The following is a 22,143-nucleotide window of genomic DNA, read 5'->3' on the forward strand; positions in this document are numbered from 1 at the left end:
CTGGGAGTTCCATGAGGAAATTCCAGCTCACTGCTTTACAACAAGAAGAACAACAAAGATCCAGACAAACTCATGTTCATACCTTGCCTAGAACTCACCACAGAATAGACATTGAGGGAAAACAACTTAGCCCCAAATCTCAGATGTTTGTAGAAGGAGACTGAATTTGATACACCTCAAGTGATGCCACTAGTCACCAGCTCTAATGGAAAAGATGAACAATGCAAAATTAGAGAGAAAAACTCAGTGGAGAGAAGGAAATTACAAGAAATAATCAAGCAAAAGTGCTAGAAATCAACAAAAAAAATAAGAGATCAGATAGACTGATCAGTAGATTTAACATAGTTGAGGGAGGAAATCAGAAAACTTGAAGGTAGGTCAATAGAAATTAACCAAATTGGAACACAAAGAAAAAAAGCAGGGGGAAAAAACAGGGCATCCTAAGGGCTATAGAATGATATAAAATAGGTTGACACACATGTCAGTGGAATCTCAGAGGAAAAGAAAGGGTAAGTAGGCAGAAGAAATATTTGAAAAATGAACAGCCAAAGTTTTTCAAACTTGTCGAGAGTGTCAAACCACTAATCCAACAGTTCAGAAAACACTGAACAACATAAATACTATCCTCTCCATACCCAAAAGAAAACAATATAATACAAGGCAATATACCAACTTGTATCATATTGAAACTACAAAAAAATGCAATCAGAAAATCTTGCAATCAGTACAAAAGAGACATATTTCATACCAAGGAACAAAAATAAGCATTACAGTGCAAAAAGTAAAGTGTTAGTTGCTCAGTTCGGAGAAGGTGATAGCACCCCACTCCAGTACTCTTGCCTGGAAAATCCCATGGACAGAGGAGCCTGGTAGGCTGCAGTCCATGGGGTCTCGAAGAGTCAGACACAACTGAGCGACTTCACTTTCACTTTTCACTTTCATGCATTGGAGAAGGAAATGGCAACCCACTCCAGTGTTCTTGCCTGGAGAATCCCAGGGATGGGGAAGCCTGGTGGCTGCCATCTATGGGGTCACACAGAGTCGGACACGACTGAAGCGACTTAACAGCAGTTGCTCAGTTATGTCCGACTCTTTGTGACCCCATGGACTGTAGCCCACCAGGCTCCTTTGTCCAGAATATTGGAGTAGGTTGCATTTCCTTCTCCAGGAAATCTTCCCGACTCAGGATCAAACCTGGGTCTCTTGCATTGCAGGCAAATTCTTTACCATCTGAGCCATTTCAGACTTCTTATCAAAAACCATGCATGATAGCACAGTAAAATAACATCTTAAAGGTGATGGGAAAAAAAGATGGTCAATCAAGAACTTGATACCCAGCCAAAGTATCTTTCAAAGATGAAAGAGGAAGAATTTATCAGAAAAAAACTAGGTCTCCAGCAGACCTATTCTACAAAAAATGTTAAAGGAATGTCTCAGATAGAAGGAATATAATAACTAGACAGAAACTTGGATATATACAAAGAAATACAGAGCCCTGGAAATAGGATACATGAAAGTAAATTCCTTACCTTGAATTGCTCTAGAGTTAAATGACTATCTCAAGTAAAGAGAGCAGCAATGCATTGTGTGTTCATGGCATGTGTACAAGTAATATGTATGACAACAATGGGACAAAGGTAGAAGGAAAATGAGAATATCTTATTGTAAGGTTGCTAAACTGCAGTGAAGCAGTGTAAGTTATGTAAAAGTAAACTGAATAAAGACATGGAATGGAAGCTTTAGTGCAATTAGTTTTATAAATAAACAAGAGTTATAAATAATTGCCAAAGAACTGATGGTTGAACTGTGGTGTGAGAGAAGACTCCTGAGAGTCCCTTGGACTGCAAGGAGATCCAACCAGTCCATCCTAAAGGAAATCAGTCCTGAATATTCATTGGAAGGACTGATGCTGAAGCTGAAGCTCCAATACTTTGGCCACCTGATGCGAAGAACTGACTCATTGGAAAAAACCCTGATGCTGAGAAAGATTGAAGTCAGGAGAAGAAGCAGACGACAGGGGATGAGATGGTTAAAATGGCATCACCAACTCAATGGACATGAGTTTGAATAAACTCCAGGAGTTGGTGATGGACAGGGAGGCCTGGTGTGCTGCAGTCCATGGGGTCACAAAGAGTTGGACACAACTGAGTGACTGAACTGAACTGATAAATAATTGCAGAGATAAAAAGAATAATGAGAAATGCTAAAACTTTTCTGAAAATTTTAACCCAAAATAAGGCAGAAAAGTGAAACAATGGATTAGGTGAACATAAAATAACAATATTTTAATACAATTATATAAGTAATTACATTAATGCAAAGGGCATAAACATCAAATTAAAGGACAATATTGGATTTGATCTTAAAAATGAGACTCCACTATATGTTGTTTCTAAGTAATCTATTCCCAGTCTAAAAACATAGGTTAAAAGTTAAATGATAAGAATATATATTATGAAAAAATTAACAAGGCTTGAGAGTTATATTAATATCAAACAAGTAGAGTTCCAAACAAAGAATATTACTAGAAACAAACAGGAACATCACATAAGAGTCAATTCTCCAAGAATATACAGCAATACAAAAGAATTATACACGTAACAACAGTTACAAATATGCAAAGCAAAAACAGAAAACTAGAAGAATTAGACAAATTCACAATTATAGTTGGAGACTTCAATATTACTCTCAGTAATTAAAAGAATAAGAAAAGATGAAATCAAAATGGATACCAAATTCCTTAAAAACACTATGAATCACTTTGACTTAATTGACATTTATTTTTAAAAAAACACACAAAATATACATTCCTTTCAAGGGCACATGGAACGTTTACCATACTTTAAGCCATAAAGAAAACCTGAAAAAGTTCAAAAGAATGGAAATCATGCAAACTATGTCCTCATAACAAAATTAAACCACAAATTAACTAAAATATATCTGGAAAATCTCACCCCTAATATTTGGAAATTAAAGCACCCACTTCTAAATTATTTCATGGGTCAAATAAGTCTCCTTGAGAAGTTATAAAATATTGCAAATTAAATAAACATGAAATTAATACAATATATCAAAATTTGTGGGAAGCAGGTAAAATAGTGTTCAAAAGGCAATTTATACCATTACAAGCTGTCATAAGAAGAAAATAAAGATCTAAAATAAATAACCTAAGCTTACACCTTAAGAAACTAGAAAGAACAAATTAAACTCAAAGCTAACATAAGGAAAAATAATAATAAAGGTAGGAATAGAAATAAAGGAAATTAAAAACAGTAACAATACAGACAGTATTAATAAAATCAAAAGCTGATTCTTTTAGAGAATGAAAAAATTGATAAACTTCTAGCCAGACATAACAGCAAAGAACATGAAAACTCAAGTAACCTATAATAGGAATGAAAGAGTGGACATACAGAGACCCTCAGATAAACATTTAGGACTGCCCTCAGGGCTCAGATGGTAAAGAATCTGCCGACAATCCAGGAGGTCCCAGGTCCGATCCCTAGGTCAGGAAGATACCCTGGAGGAGGGAATGGCTGGCTACCACACCACTCCAGCATCCTTGCATGGAGAAGTCCACGGACAGAGGAGCCTGGTGGGTACATGGGGTTGCAAAGAGTTGGACACGACTGAGCAACTCACTTTCACTACTTTCACGATGATCCATGGTTGCCAAGGGTTGGGGAGGGAAAAATGAACAGGTGGCACACAGAGAACTTTCAGGGCAGTGAAACTACTACGTGTGATGATGGATATGTGTCATTATACATGTCTTCAAGCTCAAAGAATGTACAGAACCAGAGTGTGAACAATGCGACAGTGATATGTCAATGTCGGTCCATCAATTAAAATAAAAGACAAAAGACAGAATGACAAAACAGTGACACTTATGACAAAAGTGTTCATGTCCAAATCCTTTTGAAGAACTTTGAAACCAACAACAAAAAAATTTAAAACAATAAAAATGGGTAAAGAATCAGAATAAAACATTCAAAGAAATAAAAATGGATATAACATGCAAAAACATGATCAGTCTCATCGCTAATCAGGGAAAGTGGCAATGGAACAATGAAGAAAACGGACAGAAATAAGGTTGATAATATTCATTAGCAAGAGTGTGGGGAAATGAACACCCACGTATGCCTTTTATCAGAGTGTAACACTCTTTGTTGTTAGTTTCTAAGTCGTGTTCGACTCTTTTGCGACCCCAGGGACTGTAGCCCACCTGGCTCCTCTGTCCATGGGACTTCCCAAGCAATTTCCTTCTCCAGGGGATCTTCCCAACCCAGTAATTGAACCTGCATCTCCTGAATTGGCAGGTGGATTCTTTACCACTGAGCCACCAGGGAAGTTTTTGTAATACCCTTAAGAGTAATTTAATAGATACCTATGCAAAGTTTAAATGCACAGATATCTTAAAATTTATTACCTGCACGCACACAGAGTATTTATATTTAGGGTCGTATCCACTAGCTCAGGCCAATGAGCAGAACTGTGAGTCCCCTCTGAACAAAAACATTATTTCCCACTTTGTCTACTCCATGCTAGTAACCATGGAAGTATCAAATGTTTTTGGTACAGCTAGGATAGTTAAGACTCCATCATCAGCCTGGGCCCCCATGAGACTGGGTGGAGCCTATTCCCCCCCTACCAACCCGCCCTGCACTTGAAGCATGAATGAGAAATAACCCTTTATTGCATCAAACCACTGGGAATAAAAACTGCACAAACCCTTGACCCAGCAGTTTGGCTTCTGGGTACCCATCCTGACTATACAACAATGATCAAATAAATTAAAATAGAGCTGTAAGCTTTGATTTAATAGTATGATTCCATTCATGTTAAAATATGCATATGCAAATGAAGCAGGGCTAGACTATTTCACTGTTAATTGTCTCTGACTATTGCCTAATCCTTAACACGCTTGGCTCTCAGGCTGGGAGTGGGATCAGGGAAGAGGCAGTAAGGGGTTCTTTCCCTTTTATTCAATAGTTTTCTGCACTGCTTAACTTTTTTTGACGCACGCTATTTATATAGTATCTATGCCACTGTTAAATCAATAAAAATATTTTTAAATTAATGCATTTCCTATACAATCTAAATCACCAGTTAGAAGATATAATGGGAAAACAGCCCATTCCAAAAAGCAACCAGAAAGATTAAATAGCAGAGGTTAACTTTTACAAGAAATATTGAGAAGCCGTAAGAGGAAAAACCACAAAATTCTGCTGAGATATTTTAAAGGGCTCAAATGAATGGAGCTGTATGTACAATGTTTCTGGATGGAAAGTCTTAATATATTAAAGATGTCAGATCATGACAAACTGATCGATAAAAATAATGCAGTTACAATCTAAATCCCAATAGGCCCATTTACAGAACTGTTTAAAGGATTCTCAAGTATCTCTGGGAGAATTAAACAAAAATAGTCAAGAGATTTTGAAAAAGAAGAAGAATGAGGAGGTTCTTTCCACAATTATAAAATAAAACCCAATATAAAGTCACAATCACTGTGAGCCAAGTATTCGGGCAAGAAAAAAAAAAAATCAAGTGAATAAGGGAGTAAGCCCAGAAACAATCCTTAGTATATTAGGAAATAGAATCTGAAGGGGGAAAAAAGTTGCATCAAAAATTAATGCCCAAAGAGGAACTTTCCCCGGTGGTCCAGTGGCTAAGACTCCCCACTCGCAATGCAAGAAGCTCAGGGTGGACCCCTGGCCAGGAACTAGATCCCACATGCCACGACTAAGAGTGCGCGCGCCACACCAAGACGGAAGACTCTGCATGCTGCAACGAAGACCCGCTGCAGCCAGACAGACGAATGAATAAAATGAGTGCCGGAAAGAAGAATTCTTGGATAAGTGGGACAATTAAACAGAAATGAGGTGAGAACAGATCCTCACTTCACAACAGAGGAATCAGAGTTTGGTGTTTCTTTAAAAACTAATTCCAGGTGGTTCCAAGAGCCAGAAAGCTGAAAAACACACACACATACCACATACCTAGAATAAAACGGAGGTGGATAGCCATCTTAGTTTTAGCTGAAAGACATTGTATATTTTAAAAGAATAATTTTTTACTCTGAAACAAAAACTGTTTATAAAACTAGAAAAAAAATCAAAAGGTACACAATGAAATGGAAAAAACTCAAGAGACATGCAAGAAACATGTCAGATGAAAGCTTAAATAATTACCACATGAAAATCTCAGGAACATCATTAAGAAAGGTACATAAATAAGCAAAGGGCATGAAGAAACTATTCACAGATAGTACATACAAATGGCTACTAAATATGTAAAAACACTTTAATGAATGAGCAAATAATGTAAACAAAAACAAGAGTGAGATTCTGGTTTTTAATCCATCAAATTAAAGCTTTTTTCTGAAAATCAATAATGCTTAATGCTGACAAGGGGATGGACTGTTGTGAAGTGTTACAACTTTCAGAAGAGATTTTTACAATATGTATTAAGAGCCTTAAAGCACCCACACTCTTTGACACAGCCATGCCTCTTCAAGGACTCCAAAAACCTGGCAAAGCATCACACGTGGAAGTATACATGAAGTATGTATACACAGAAGCAGACTAAAATCTAAATCTCTAACAAACAGGTTAAAATGAAACATGGACTCTCTAAAACAAACAAGCAAACAAACAAAAACTTCATCTACAAATAGGTTTCAATGATGCGGGAAAGTGATGAACTATTAAATGGAAAACAAAGATTTTTCATAGCTTCAGGGAATCCTAGATTGTTCCAGTTATGGCCCTTAATAAATAACATCTTTCTGTTTCCACCCCACTTTGCAATGGGATTTCACCCCTCTTCTTATCAAAGGGTGGAGTGTATTTTCCAGCCCTGGAATCCAGAATAGGCTTGTAACTTGCTTTAACCATCAGAATGTGATAGAAACGATGTCATTCAACTCCAAACTCTAAATAAGCCTTAAGAGACACTGGAGCATCTAATTTCACCTCCTTGGTCCACTGCCCTGAGACCACCAGGTCCAGCCCACAGAGAGTAAAAAGACCAGAAGTGCCCAGCCAGCTGCCAGCACCACGTGCCAGAAAGGTGGGTGAAGCCACCTTGGACCTTGCATCTCAGCTGCGTGAATGAGCCTAAGATACCAAGAGACCCACCCAACCCACCCACCAAATCATGAGAAACAATCAGCTGTCATTTTCAGCTACTAAATCTGTGGCTGATGTACCATGATATAAAATTGTATTAGAGAATTAGCTCAACCATGTAGCATAGGACACACGGAAACTTAGACAAGAAGACAAGAAGGAAATAGTAATGGGAAGAGAAAACCTTAACATGTAGAATACATACCCTTGGGCAGAAAGAAGAAAGGCTGTTAAGGCTATGTCCAGGGAGCAGGATTTGAGTTTATACCCTTTATATTTATGAATTTCCTTTCATTCACAGGAAACCATATGTACACAGAACTGTGTCTTAAAAATTCATTTATTTCCCCAGACTAGATTGTGAACTCCTTGATGCTAAGTAAAGACTGTGTTTTTCAACTGTGAACCCCAAGGCTTGTCACAGAGCAGGTGAACAACAAATGTTTGAAACATGAAAACATGGAGCACCAAGGCTTCCCTGATTCAGGACTGGGGCGCAGTTCCAAATTGTCTTGCTCCTGAGTTGGCAACTGGACGGAGAAGGCAATGGCACCCCACTCCAGTACTCTTCCCAGGAAGGTCCCATGGATGGAGGAGCCAGGTAGGCTGCAGTCCACGGGATCGCTAGGAGCCGGACACGACTTCACTTTTACTTTTCACTTTCATGCATGGGAGAAGGAAATGGCAACCCACTCCAGTATTCTTGCCTGGAGAATCCCAGGGACGGGAAAGCCAGGTGGGCTGCCGTCTATGGGGTCGCACAGAGTCGGACACGACTGAAGTGACTTAGCAGTAGCAGCTGGATTGCTCTTAATGTCCACTGGACCAGATCTGGTGCCCAGGGGTCAATGACCACCTGATCAAGTTGCCAGATGGCAGGTCTCCTGGTCACCCTGCCCTGGCTCAGGCCAAAGGGCCCTCTTGTGGGGTCCTCTAAGCACTGTTCTGGTTACCCTGTTTTATCACATCATTTACAGAATAACCATATAATAATTACCATTATTATTATTTCAGTGAAACACTCCAGGCAGCCACAGCTACTCTCTCAGAGATAATACTAAAGATGTAACTCGTTCACTCAACAAACATTTTATTGAGTGCTTATCACATGCCTTCCCTTATAGCTCAAGAATCTGCTGCAATGCAAGAAACCCCAGTTCGATTCCTGGGTTGGGAAGATTCACTGGAGAAGGGATAGGCTACCATCTTCAGTATTCCTGGGTTTCCCTTGTGGCTCAACTTGTAAAGAATCCACCTGCAATGCAGGAGACCTGGCTTCGATCCCTGGGTTGGGAAGATCCCCTGGAGAAGGCAAAGGCTACCCGCTCCAGTATTCTGGCCTGGAGAATTCCATGCACTGTACAGTCCATTGGGTCACAAAGAGTTGGACAGGACTGAGTGACCTTTGCTATCCCATGCCAGGCACTGTGGTAGACACCAGAGGTTCAGCAGTGAGTAAAGTCAAATGTGGTCCTTTCTCTTGAGCCTGCAGTCTAGTGGGAGACAGCTACTAGTCGACACACAGGTAAGTGCACTAAATGTTTGGAAAGAAGTCACTGCTGATCCTAGCTTCCAGAAAACAATGAGCTGTCACTGAATTATCAACCTGGGGGCATGGGACAGCCCCATAGGAAACCTTCCCCATTCCACAAGTAATTAGCACGGTGACAAGAAAGCTTTGGGTCACAGAAAATATGGAGAAGAATGAGGCTGAGGTCTACAGTGTAGGCAGGGACCACCTGGAAAAAGGACGAGGAGGAATCAAGGGCTGAGGCTGCAGGGAGGAAAACACGCTCAGTCGTGTCCAACTCTTTGCAGCCCCATGGACTGTAGGCCACCAAGCGCCTCTGTCCATGGAATTCTCCAGGCAAGAATACTGGAGTGGGTAGCCACTCCCTTCTCAGGGGACCTTCCCGACCCAGAGACGGAACCCAGGTCTCCCACATTGCAGGTAGATTCTTTACCATCTGAATCACTAGGGAAGCCCCCTTAGTTCCCTGACCAGGGATCAAACCCACAACCCCTGCATTAAGAGGTGGATTCTTAACCACTGGACCGCCAGGGAAGTCCCCCTGGTTCTATGATTTTAAATCCTCTATCAGAGAAGTAGTCTCATAGAGGCCAGAACACAGTTTCCCCAGGTTAGCTTCACCAAACTACAGATAATTTAGTGGTGTCAATCTAATGCCTAAACCGACACTGAAGTCATAATCTTCCTTGTTTTTATCAGCTTTTGTGTTTGTACAAAATAACCCATTTGCAACAGAACGGCCATACCTAGCCCTCCAGAGAGATAGCCCTGTTCAGCTAGGGGATGCAGCTCCTCTGAACCCTGGCACAGGTCAAGGGCTGGTACTTCAAGGGGGCTGTCATGCACGGCACAGTTGTTTCACTGCCCTTCCCTGGGGAAATTCCAGTGACAGACCACTGATGTCTCTTTCGCCACAAGTGTTTTCTATTCCAGTACAGTGTCAGGGTGCTGAGAGTGTCGAGGTCACCTTGCAATTATCCAGAAAGCAAGGCCAGTGGTTTCTCTTCTGCAGAAGGGCTCCTAAGACCAAATTCCTCATTGGTGGGGCAAAGATGGAGCCTTTCCCTCACCATGTTCCTTAGGAAGGTTGTAGGGGATATTAGGTCATTGGAAAAACCAACATGGGATGGAAGGATGGGGGGAAACGCTCCTTCACCCAATAGGAAATGGAAAAGACACATTTCTTATCTTGGTACAGCCTCATCACTCCCTTATGAGGACACCAACACCATCCCATTTTGAGGATGAGGCTCAGAGAAGATCTGCATCAAGAAGAAAACTCAACCTGTCCCTTGAGAATGCAAAGGGCATCACTGTACCCAGGAGGCAATCAATAAATATTAGCTGGTAGTCAGATCTCTTAAAAACGAACAGAAAATAAGAGGCATGGTCCTTTTTTCTAAACTTAGAAATGGAAAATACAAGACACTCATTTTGTAGTTCAAATTGTTCCCAGCTCCAAAGTATGAAGGCAGAGTAGAGAAGAATCTAATAACGATGGAATCTGTATTATAAAGTAAAATTGATGCAATCCTTATTTATTATAAAGCAAAATGAGGCAATTACCTATCTACATTCCTATTTTTTAAATACAAAGATAAAAACTCTCTTCAGGAAACACAGAGCCTGTTTGCAAATTGAACAGACGCAGAAGACACCAGCCCAACAACAGGAAATACAAATAGAAAAAAGCACAGTGAGTTCTGCTTATAACTTGTTTTGGAAACACAAATTTGTTCCAATGTGACTAATTTGAAGGTACAATTTGAACAGAATGCAAATTTTGTGTTCGCGTGTGCACAATCTTTACCCATTAGAAACACACTAGACGAATGCAGAATCCCACATAAAATATGTAAACATGTGTGCATACACACACACACACACACACACACACACACACACACACACACACCCCTCATGCATCTACCAGCAGCCTCAGCTCACCATGTGTGTTATGAGCCACAGCGATCCTCAAGCTTCCTCCACTCAGATGACCTCCTTCCAAATTCACAACCCCTCTTCAGCTGCTGCTGCTGCTGCTGCTGCTGCTAAGTTGCTTCAGTCGTGTCCGACTCTGTGCGACCCCACGGACGGCAGCCCACCAGGCTCCGCCGTCCCTGGGATTCTCCAGGCAAGAATGCTGGAGTGGGTTGCCATTTCCTTCTCCAATGCGTGAAAGTAAAAAGTGAAAGGGAAGTCGCTCAGTCGTGTCTGACTTTTTGCGACCCCATGGACTGCAGCCTACCAGGCTCCTCTGCCCATGGGACTTTCCAGGCAAGAACACTGGAATGGGGTGCCATTGCCTTCTCCCTCTCAAACCCACTTCTGCAGGCCAACTTCCAATCACAGGCACTGTTGAAGGTATGAGTCTCTTAGGGCCCTCCAGGTGGCACAGTGGTAAAGAACCTGCCTGCCACTGAAGAGCTGCAGGGTACATGGGTTGGATCCCTGAGGCGGGAAGATGCCCTGGAGGAGGGCACAGCAGCCCACTACAGTGTTCTTGCCTTGAGAATCCCATGGACAGAGGAGCCTGGCGGGCTGCAGTCCACGGGGCCGCACAGAGTCGGACGTGACTAAGTGACTAAGCACGCGTGCACCGTGTGTTTCTTAACCATTTCACATGTGCAGAACTGGGCTGCCTTCTCTTTTGGACTGTGTCACTGACAAAGTTTTCAAGTCTTGTGCCCCCTTCTATAAACCCTGTGAGTTTTTTATCGTGGGATTCTGGATAGCACAGTGATTTTTAGGGACACCAAAGTCACACTCTAACAGAACTTGCTGTGCATGGAAAAATGTTCTTCCATGGTTGATTTAATTTTTAAAGGAGATACACAGCATTATTATTAATAAACTGGCCCAGCCCTTCTTGTGGTCATCTGGCAATATATACTGTTATGCCCATGTCTTTTGACCAGGTAATCCCACTCGAGGAAACGTTAAGCACGTTCAACAGGAATTACAGGCATAATTTAATGTCTGTATGAGACAAAAGCATGCATTTAAGATGTTCACTGTGAAAGCAGCGTGTGTGTATGTGTGTGCTACGTCTGTGTGTGCACACGTGTGTGAATGCAAAGCCCTGGAACATTAGAATTACAGACAGTATGTAACCAAATATTAATAGAAAATGACTTTAATATATTGTTTGTTAAATGAAAAAGGAAAATGAATGTATGTAAACTGATTAACAGGATCAAAACAAAGGCTGGGAAAACAATAATATTTGTTTACACAAGCATACACACAGGCAACACAGAGCTGTGTTTTACATTTTTAAAAAGCTAAGTCACCAAGAAGGGTTTTCAATAGGCTAATTTTCAGTTTTGCTAAAAAAATCAGAAATAGTTCTTCACTGCATATCACATACACAGCACCCTATTTATTTCAAGACGTGAAGGAAGTAATTTGAAATTTTAGTTTTGTGAACACATATTTTTGTACGAGCACCAGTCTGAATCCTGAACTACAGCTGGTTATCTTCAGTCTGTCACTAAAACTAATTTGCAGCCTGCTGCTTGATGTAAATACGGAAACAATGGCCCCTTCGCAACATGCAAACACTCAGGGCAAAGCATACCAACAGGAAGGAAAGGTTTTGTTGAAAGGCTGGCCAGTTGTACAAGGCTTTCAGGCCGACTGTGTTAATGGGAGAAGAAGAGGTGGGAGGGTTTGATCAAGCAGGGCCATTACCAAGAAGACAACTTTCTGGACACAGCAGATGGCACAACGGGAAGGGAGGGTTTCTCACGTTTAGCACAGAAGGAGCCACTCAGTGGGTTCCGCAAACTATAAAGTCCGTATCTTGAACCATTCATGTCAGAATCTCTGACTCAGTAAAATTCTCATGCTGGGAACCAGACACTGACGACGTGGAGGGAGGTGGGTCAACACGCCTGTGTGCATACCTGGGAGGGGCAGAGATGGGAATACTTTGCGTGTTTAACAGAAAGTTCAGTTTTTATTAACATTTCACGAGATGGCTCTCCCATACCAAAAAGCTCGCTCCTCCTCTGACTACCTGGGATGCAGAGTAGAAGACAGCGCTCGAGCTTTGGATCCTAAGAGCTCTGGGGTTTAATTCCATCTGCTCGTTGTGTGACCCTCAGCAAACTGCTTGACTTCTCTGAGCCTCGCTTTCCTCTTCAGAAATGTAGTGATAACAGTTTCTCTCTCAGATGTTTGTTCTGAGGATTGAACGTTTTATAAAGCAACACCCCCTGGCTCTGAGAGGGCTTCCCAGGTGGATTGGTGGTAAAGAATCCGCCTGACAAGGCAGGAGATTCGTGTTTGATCCCTTTGGTCAGGAAGAAGGAAACGGCAGATGGAGAAGGAAATGGCAACCCACTCCAGTGCTCTTGCCTGGAGAATCCCATGGACAGAGGAGCCTGGCGGGCTAGAGTCCACGGGGTCACAAGAGCTGGACATGACTGAGCAGATGAGCACACATCAGCACGCTGGCCCTAAGAGGAGCTTAGCCAATAGTCACTAAGCCTGAAACCTGACATTTCAGGAGACATTCAGACTGCCTCTACTCTTCAGCTTGACCCCATGCCTGATGTCCCCAGAAAGAACAAAATGCCCTGACCATATTCAATATGGCACCGAGAGACGGACACCACAACAGGATCTTGAATTATCATTCATCCAACCAAAGCCGGATTGGATCAACCAGCTTCACTCACTCGATCACCCAAGCCAAGCGTGTGGGGAATGATGAGGCTATAAGGTTAAGGGGAGACTGAGTGCAAAGAATTATTCTTCACACTTTAAAAAAAAAAAGAAAGAAAGAAAATATCCAAACCACTGTGATTCAACTGCATGCAAGTACATTTGCATCTGTTTTAAAATAATGCCCCCAAAGTTCTTCCAAAATAACCACTTGGCCACCTGGCGACTGTGCACAAAACCACCGGTGTGAGCGATCGCTGCCTGGTGTCCTCTGTCTGCCCTTGAAATTCTCTCTGATTCATTCATCAGCATCACAGCGATGCAGGTTGCCGGCTCCTCCACGTGTCAGCTAGCCCCTCATGTGTCCCAATGCCTCACCATGGCGGCAAGAAACTGAATACTCGTGGACACGAATGCGGGCAAAACAATCCCATCCCAAGCAGGAGCGGCCCAGGGACAGCCGTGTCTCCTCCCCACCGCACGGGAGAAGATGGGCGGCCAGGAGGAGCGGGGGAGGAGGACTCCTGAAGCCTGAGCAGGTGCTTGGAGTGAAAATGCATAACACCCTCCTTGAAAGGTGCGTATGGTAAGGCAGCCCTGAGCCGCTGAGCCCAGCTCTGGGAGCAAAGGGAAACGGGCAGTGAAAAGAAAATGCAGTTGCTACCAGACACATCTGTTGCCCTTCATCTGATTTATGCGGGATACACAGCTGGCTCTGTCAGTTTGCTAGCCACCGGGTGCCACAAGCTCAGCGACTTCCAGCCCAGGGGCACTAGCCAGTGCCCCTCGGTAGAAAATGTCGACTTTCTGCCAATACCCAACCGAGGGACGAGCCCGGGAGGCCACTGGATGCTGGAAGCCGAGGGCACTGAGGTCCAGTGGATGTGCCAGCCTTAATAAAGGGCTCAGCTACAGGCTAGAACCTCTCCACTGCCCCCAGCAGCCCTACTCACTACTGCAAGACTACCTCTTCCAGGCAGCACGTTCCTTGCAGGTTCCAGTGATCTACTAAAGTCTGTCTTCTTCTCTTCTCCTCCTGCAGCTCGTAATGCCCTATGCAATTCACAGCACACAGTAGATGCTTAATAAGTGCTGGGAGGATGGGAGATGGTGCAAGGGTGGGCAGAAATGTGGATGGAAATATGGGTGGATGGAGAGCTGCCTGGCCGAGCTCAGGTCACTTCAGTTGTGTTCACCTCTTTGCAACACCATGAACTGTGGCCCGCCAGACTTCTCTGTCCATGGGCTTTTTCAGGCAAGAATACTGGAGTGGGTTGCCCTGGCCTCCTCCAGAGGATCTTCCTGACTCAAGGACTGAACCCGAGTCTCCTGCGTCTCCTGCGTGGCAGGTAGATTCTTTTACTGCTGAGCCACCGGGGACAGGCTAGGGTTTTAAGAGAAGCCAGGAGGGGCTGTGAGTATACCACACTGGGGGGAAATTCTGAAATTGTTCAGGTGACTCAATCAGATTGTCACTTGGAAACATCCAGGAGATGGGCAGCATTTTTAATTAAATCAAATGGCCGTTCAGATGCACTGTGGCAGTCGCCATGGGTCACCATTTAAGATGTGCCATTTGAACCATATTGAGGTTTAACCCAGAGCTCAAAAGATCCCTCTAAACCTCGGATTAGCTTCAGTCAGTCAGTGGAGGATGACCACGACCTTGACATTTGCTCCACCACCCCGCCTCTGTCAGTAAAATTTATGGAAGTGACCCTTCTATGCCTAGACCATAAGAGCACCATTCATCTCCACCGTGCTCTCCTGGGACACACATCCTTGGAACTCAGCAGCCACGTTGTGAGGAAGCCCGAGAGAGGCCATGTGGAGCGACCACACGTCAGTGTTCCAGGTGACAACACAGCTCAGGTCCCAGCCAACCAGACATGCAAGTAAGGATGCTTCCAGATGATTCCAGCCCCTGGCCATCGAGTCACCCACACCCTCAGACCTTCCCAGTGGACGCCCCAGACACTGTGGAGAGGAGACAAGCTGTTCCCAGTTTCCCTGTTTGAATTTCTGACTGCAGAATCCATGAGCATTTTTTTAATGCTTTACACCATGAATTTATGGGGTGGGTTCTTTTACAGCCATATTAATTGGAACACTGGAACTGAAATACTATCCCCAAACCCAGACCACTTAGCTCAAGCCTTGACACTGAACCTCAATCCTGTGAGCCCCTGAACTGCAGGGGGGCCCTTTCCTCCTGTTGTCTTAGATACTTTTAGGGGTCTCACTGCATATCATCAATAAACTAAATAAGTCAAGAGACTGCTGCCCATCTGGCTTGTCACCCACCATGTACACATCTGTTCTGTGGCTCATGCATCAGATCAGACTTCCTTGTACCTGCCATGGTTCTGGCTGCTTCAATAAAGCCTGTTACCCTATCTCTGACCCCAGCTCTCTCTGTTCATCCCACTGTTCTGCTTCATAAATCCCAGCATACCTCACACACACTCCAACCTGGGAACCCCAAGAAGAAATACCATCTCGCTTTCTACATTCAATCAACTAACCCTGAGGCTCACCCAGGGTTGCCCAGGGAAAGGTAAATTAGCCAAAAGTAGGTTACCACTGCCTTTGATCTAAGCTCCGACTTCGGAGACGAGATGAAAGGTGAGCACTTGTAACGCTCCTTCAGTGGACAGACAGAGTCCACAGAGCAGCATGGATATGGCATGTCAATCAATCCCACCAGGTAGGAGGTAGCCAGAAACTCAGAGCAGGCCTCAGGGCACTTGGGAGCAGAGACAAAACCCTGAGACAGAAACATCAGCAAACACAGAGTGGGTGGTTAAGCTCACGCAAATGAGTGACTCACCTGGAGGACCAACAGAGGTGAGGCCAGAGTGAGCGTATCTGAAGCACAACACACAGACCCAAGCGGGACCTTGGTTCACGCCATGTGACACGGTGGTTGCAAAGAGCAGGCAGCAGAGAGGAGGTGCTGTGTCTGACCCAGGCCCTGAGGAAGGAGGGACTCACACACACCGCACCCCTGCATCTTGGCACTGGCTTGAGAACACAGGAATCCTTGCGGGACCCCAAGTCACGACCTCTGCACCATCACCAGGGACCCATGACTTGGGAAGACCACAACCACCCTCAACATCCCAACTAAGCAGCTACGTCAGAGGATCAGCTATTCCAGCACTCAGAGCATCCACCATGGTCAGGGAAGCGACAAGTATTCAAGAGACCCGCTGGGGACAGGGAGTAGTGAAGTGCACAGACAAGGCCCCTGATCTGGAGGGTTAGCCAGGACACATAGAAGACAGACAGCAGGTAAGTATTTAAACTAAATGACTGATGATTGCAAGTGTGCAAAGAATAGGATGTGCAAGTATATTTGGCGGTGGGGGTGGGGTGCGCAGCATATTCCCGAAATTCCCCGGCATGCAAACCACGGCTCTTGGAACAGTGCTTCCATGTGATCTGTGGAGACAAACGAGGCCTGTGCTGCGCAGATCTACTCCTAATAAGCTTCTCACTGGAAAGGCCAGCGGTGCAGGGTGGGACCCATAGAGATGCACAAGGTACCTGGCTCTGCACAAACAGAAGCGTCTGCTGTTTGGCGCCTGCTGGGTGCTTTCCCCACCTCTGCCGCTAAACCACTCAGACAAACCCACAACAGGCGATTATCTCCACTTCACAGATGCAGCAACTGAGGCTCAGAGGGGTGAGATGAGTTGGTCACAAAGCTGACACAAGAATGCACCCCAAGTAAATCTCACTGCTTTACTGGCCACATGGAGAGTGAGCAGTGGGCTTTGCTTTGTCGTTGCATAAAATTAAGGGACCTAATTTAAAATAAAATGAATATATAGCACTCATTGTTAATATGACCTGCAAGGAAAACTCACAACTTGTTTAATGATAGATGATAAACTCGCATAATCGATACAACAGTGATAACCTGTGGCTACCACAACACTGAGCACCTCATACGCATGATTCCATTTAATCCTCACATCACCCCGTGGGAGAAACCATCATACCTGATTTACAGATGTGGAAACTGAGGCTTTCAGAGTTACAGTGCTTGCTTAAGGGTCAAGAGTTGAACTTGAGTCTATCCTCTCCAGGGCCTAATATCACCTGACCATCTTGACCAGCACTGACTTACTGCTCCCAGGTAAGCTGGCCAGGATGGTAGCCAGACTCGGGAGTAGGACTGTTCACTATGGGGAAAGGACGCAGCAGAAGGAGCTGGACATCCAGTCTGGCCAACGAGACCTGACACCCCAGGCTCCAGTGGCAGGTGTGTGTGTGCCGGAGGTGGTCACAGGATGGAAAATCCAGAACAGGGGACTGGCAGAGCCTCAGGAAAGCCTGCTCAGGTTAGAGGGTCCCAGCAGCCAGGCCTTGGTGGGAGACAGAAGCCTGGTCCCTAAGAAAGGGACTGACCAGAGGTAGGGAAGGCCTGGGACCTAGACAAACGGGGAAGGATGAAGGACTTAGGGCCAGGGGAGAAGGCAGCAGCCCAGCACACTGCTCTAGGGCCAGAGCTCTGGCCTTGACGCTGCAGTGCTCCCCGGGAGCTGGGCAGGAGTCCCTGGGGCTCCCAAGGGGCTGCCTGGAAGAGAACACTCATCCGTCCTTCTGATAAGTACTGATGGAGCACGTGATGTGTCTCTGGCCCAGGCCAGGCCCTAAAAATGGAGCCTTGAACAAGACAGACACAGCTCTTGCCTCCTGTGAACTTGAAGTCTAGGCAGTGTTTCTCAAACTAGAGTCTGGAGACCCTCTGGGGTCTTTGGTTTAAAAAAATGTAGATTCCTGGGCCATGCCCCAGAAGAAGGTTAGAAGCAGGAGCCTGTGTGGCCTTGAGTAAGCCATCTAACTTCTTAGAGCCTCAGGTTGCCCATTTGTAACTGGGGAATAAGCCTGGCTCACGGGTTGCTGTATTAAATGTACTCGGCATACAGTAGGGATTTAACACAAGCCAGGATCACCAGGACCATCACTGACATCTTCGGCATCACCATCTCGGAATACAGTCTACGAGACTTCCTTTGAACAAGACCATTAGTCACTGGCATGCACTGAATTTCAAGAATCTCTGCATTGTTTTTAGCTCTGCAGGGAGTTCCCACTTTTCCAACACGGGGACCAGCCAACAACCCAAAATTGAGACAAACAAGCATCTGCACTGGAGGAAAACAAGGTCACCTGGGGACCCCAGTTCTGAGACCCTGCGTGCTGCTGTCTCCCCTAGGAGCCCAGACACAGCGACAGGAAGCCAGGGAGGCCATCACCGCCAGCTTCACGCTGCGCAGTCACGGGGACAGGAAGCACCTTGCTCTCAGCTTGCGTCTGTCTGCGCAGAGACGATGACTTGGCCCAGGGGAACCCGAGGAGTCTCCGAGTCTGCCCTGGCCACCTCTTTCTGGCCCCGGCCTGCCTCCCCTGGCATCACTGCGGTGAAGCCCGTGAATTCAGGAGGCGTTTTAAGAGCATTATGGATATTCCCTGTGCTGGGTCATCTCCCAACAATGTCCCTGCTTCCCACACCCTGATATTCTAAAGGTATTACAGAGCAAAACAACACACAGGCAGAAACAGGCAGGTCACGAATGAGGGTGTAAAGAAAGGAGAATTCAGGTTTTCCCCAAGGGCTCTGAAACTATCCAATATTCCCACCAACTGAGGAGATATTCGCCCTGGACTATCTCCCCCAACCTCCACTTCCACCTGCCACTTCCCCTCCCTGTGGACATACTGGATTCCATGTTGGACCCTGTAAACCATGGACAGTCACCTGAACTCTTAATGCTAGAGACCAAAGGAAGCAAGGAGACAGAAACAAGGAACAAGGCTTGCCCGTGCAGAGGTGATGCCATTCCCACCACGTTTATGAAAGACCCCCACTGAGTGCCCAATGACCAGGCAGTGCAAATTTACCCATGCACAACACCCCCGGTGAGCCTTGTCATTTTCATCTGATCCCAACAACAGGAAGCACCCTGGCAATGAGTGTGCACTCTTCTGACTAAGCAAGGAGCGCGATGCTCTGCTGGCGGTCTTGAAACTCTGAGGGACTTTGCTTGGTGGGGACTCGACTCTTTACCCAAGCCTTCAACCTGGCTTCTGAGACAGTTGTTGCTGCGGGGAACACACTTCTGGCGTTTCTACCTGAGACTCAGGATGCATTTTCCTCCGGGACCAATGTATTATACAAATGTGGGAGGCCGACACGCTGCTCTGATGAGTAGAGTAACCCTGCAGCTTTAGCTGGAGGCAGACTTCGGTGGGCTGGCCTGGGCATCCAACTTGTGATATGGTTTCTGGTTTAAAATTAAATCCCAAGGGCCCAACCACTACAGAAATTGAGTGTGTGTGGTTGCTTAAAGGCTTTCTTTAGAGTCACCAGTGGGGTAACTGATCTTAAATAAAAGAATAGACTAAAATAGCCAGAGAGAACCCACATCACATCATTACGGGGAAGTGGCTACAGAGATGATGCTTCAGCCTGAAGAGACTCTAAACACGGTGAGCACACTTCCGCAGAGACCCCCAGGAAATGTCACCTCCTCCCAGGCGGTCTGGGGCTTCCTCTAAAGCCCACGCAGTGTCTCCCACGCGTGGCCAAGACAAGGAGGGACAGTACATGAACACGAGAAGAAGCCCCCAGGATAAGAGCTCCCGGATGACCAATCGCTGCTGTTCTCCGGCTGTCCCACGTGCCTGCCAGGCCCCTGAGAAACACTGCACTTGTGATAACATATCAACTCCTTGCTGTTCCCATTTGACAGGTGAGCAAACTGAGGCTCAGGAAAATCAAGGCATCTGCCCAAAGTCATAGAGCTAACACTTGCTGGAGCCTGGATTTGAACCCAAAATTATCTGAGCTCCTTCCCAAGACCCTGAGCAAGTCTGAGTGGAGAAAAGCTGCCCTGCAGGAGAGTCCTTCTGTCAGGGCTGCCGGGCTAGGTGGTGGTGAGGACTGGCCACACTGCTCCTACAGCAGTGAGCTCTTCCTTGTCCATGAGGCTCACACTCAGCCTGTGCATCTGTGGCCCCCTTCTGCTAGGCAGGTTTATCATCTAACATACAACCCACTTGGAGGAGGGCACGGCAACCCACTCCAGTATTCTCGCCTGGAGAATCTCATGGACAGAGGAGGCTGGCGGGCTACGGTCCATGAGGTCACAGAGAGTCAGACATGACTGAGCAACTAAGCACATACAACCCACTATATTTCATTGAGTCTAAAACACACACAATTTTCCATGCTATCGTTTCTGCAACCAGGATTAAAATCAAGGGTGCCGTGACCCCATCCTGCCACAAGGCGAGGACCTCTGACCAGCCAGGGTCAGCAGGAGCACTGAATATCCATTCTCTGGCCCTGTGCATCATGGTACCCGTTTCAGGCACCTGCTTAAACTTACTGTCTGCCTCAGCGCATTTAGGTGTGTGGCATGGGTCCAGGAATTCCTAGAGAGCGGAAAAGTGGCCTGGAGAGCCATCTCAGGCCATCTCCTCTTAAGAGCTGTTTCTCTCTACACAAAGGCTGCATTCCCTGCGCATGGCCAGACAGCAGGGAACTCTGCCCAGAAGGGTTGTATTAATTAATCCCTGGCCTGGTGTCAAGTCCAGCTTTGGCCTCACAGCCCCAAGAAACTAAGCCGAACATCCAGTTTACAGTCTGCATTCTGTGTGTGGCTGACTCTGAGGCTGGGAGATGAGACCTTAACTTCAACTGCTTCTGCAACCCAGACTCCCCACATGCAAACCCTGAGTGTAAGAATGCACTGTGGTCCCAGCAGAACTTCCTCAGAAGGGCCACCACACTCCAGCTGCTCTGATCCCCCTGGAGGACCACGTGGGACAAGTATCATCCCCCACACTGACTTTATCTCAACAAATCCTCCTTCCTCACAAATCCCATAAGTCATTCACCTCCCTTCCTCGGGACAGGGGTCAGCAAGCCACAGCCTGCCAATCTGGCCCACTATTTGTTTTTATAAATAAAGTTTTATTGATAACACCACCACACCCATTTTTTACATATTGTCTTCCTGCGGCTACTTGCCAGTCTTGAGAGCTGACCTGAGTAATGGACAGAGATAAAATGGCCCCAAAAGGCAAAAATACTTTTCCTCTCGCCCTTTTTCCAACTCCTACCAAAACAAAAAGAAGAAAAGCAGGAGGAAACTTAAAGAAATTATTAATGCGCTCCTGTCATTAGACTCTTTTCTTGATTGTTATTTTCTATTATTATTAGGGTTATTTCTCTCAAAGAACGAATCTGTTTTAAAACTATGGTGAATTAAAAAAAAAAAAACAAACCTTGGTGATATCCCACTTCATACTGGATGAAGATCCAGATTTATTAATATGGCCCACAGAGCCCCAGAACACCCTCTCTCTGCCTATTTCAAACACACACATACACACCATGAAATACTGCAGTGTGCCTTAGCTATAGTAAAGATGTTTTATGAAGCTTTTGTTCACATGTATATACATACACACGTCTATGAATTCACTCTCAGATCTCACTTCTCTGCATCACCAGGTCACAAAACCTGCTCACCCAGACCTGCTCTGCAGACACCTTCTCCTGCTTTCAGTCCTCACCCTCGCCGTGCATTCTGCACATGGTGGTCGGCTCTCAAAGGCCCCATTCTGAAACCCTCAGGTGGTTTCCCACTGCCTTAGGAATAACATCCAGGCTTCTCACCACAGCCCATAGACAAGCAGGGTCTGTGGCCAGCCTGCCCCTCTCCTGTACCCACCTCCAGTCTCACTGCCTCCTATGGGGTCCTTGGCCAGCTTCAGCTCTTTCTTCAT

General features: G+C 45.4%; 1 protein-coding gene across 1 annotated transcript in view; it reads right to left on the reverse strand.

Annotated features, from left to right (window-relative positions):
• The window catches only part of CDYL2 (chromodomain Y like 2), an 87,138-nt gene extending 64,995 nt beyond the window's left edge, over nucleotides 1-22,143 (reverse strand). The window contains exons 1-2 of the mRNA XM_068992232.1: nucleotides 22,089-22,143; nucleotides 21,931-21,944 (exon numbers count right to left, since the gene is read on the reverse strand). Coding sequence (XP_068848333.1) covers nucleotides 21,931-21,944; nucleotides 22,089-22,143 — 69 coding nt within the window. The remainder of the gene's footprint in view (nucleotides 1-21,930; nucleotides 21,945-22,088) is intronic.

The sequence above is a fragment of the Capricornis sumatraensis genome, chromosome 20 (assembly GCF_032405125.1).
Source record: "Capricornis sumatraensis isolate serow.1 chromosome 20, serow.2, whole genome shotgun sequence".
Lineage (NCBI taxonomy): Eukaryota > Metazoa > Chordata > Mammalia > Artiodactyla > Bovidae > Capricornis > Capricornis sumatraensis.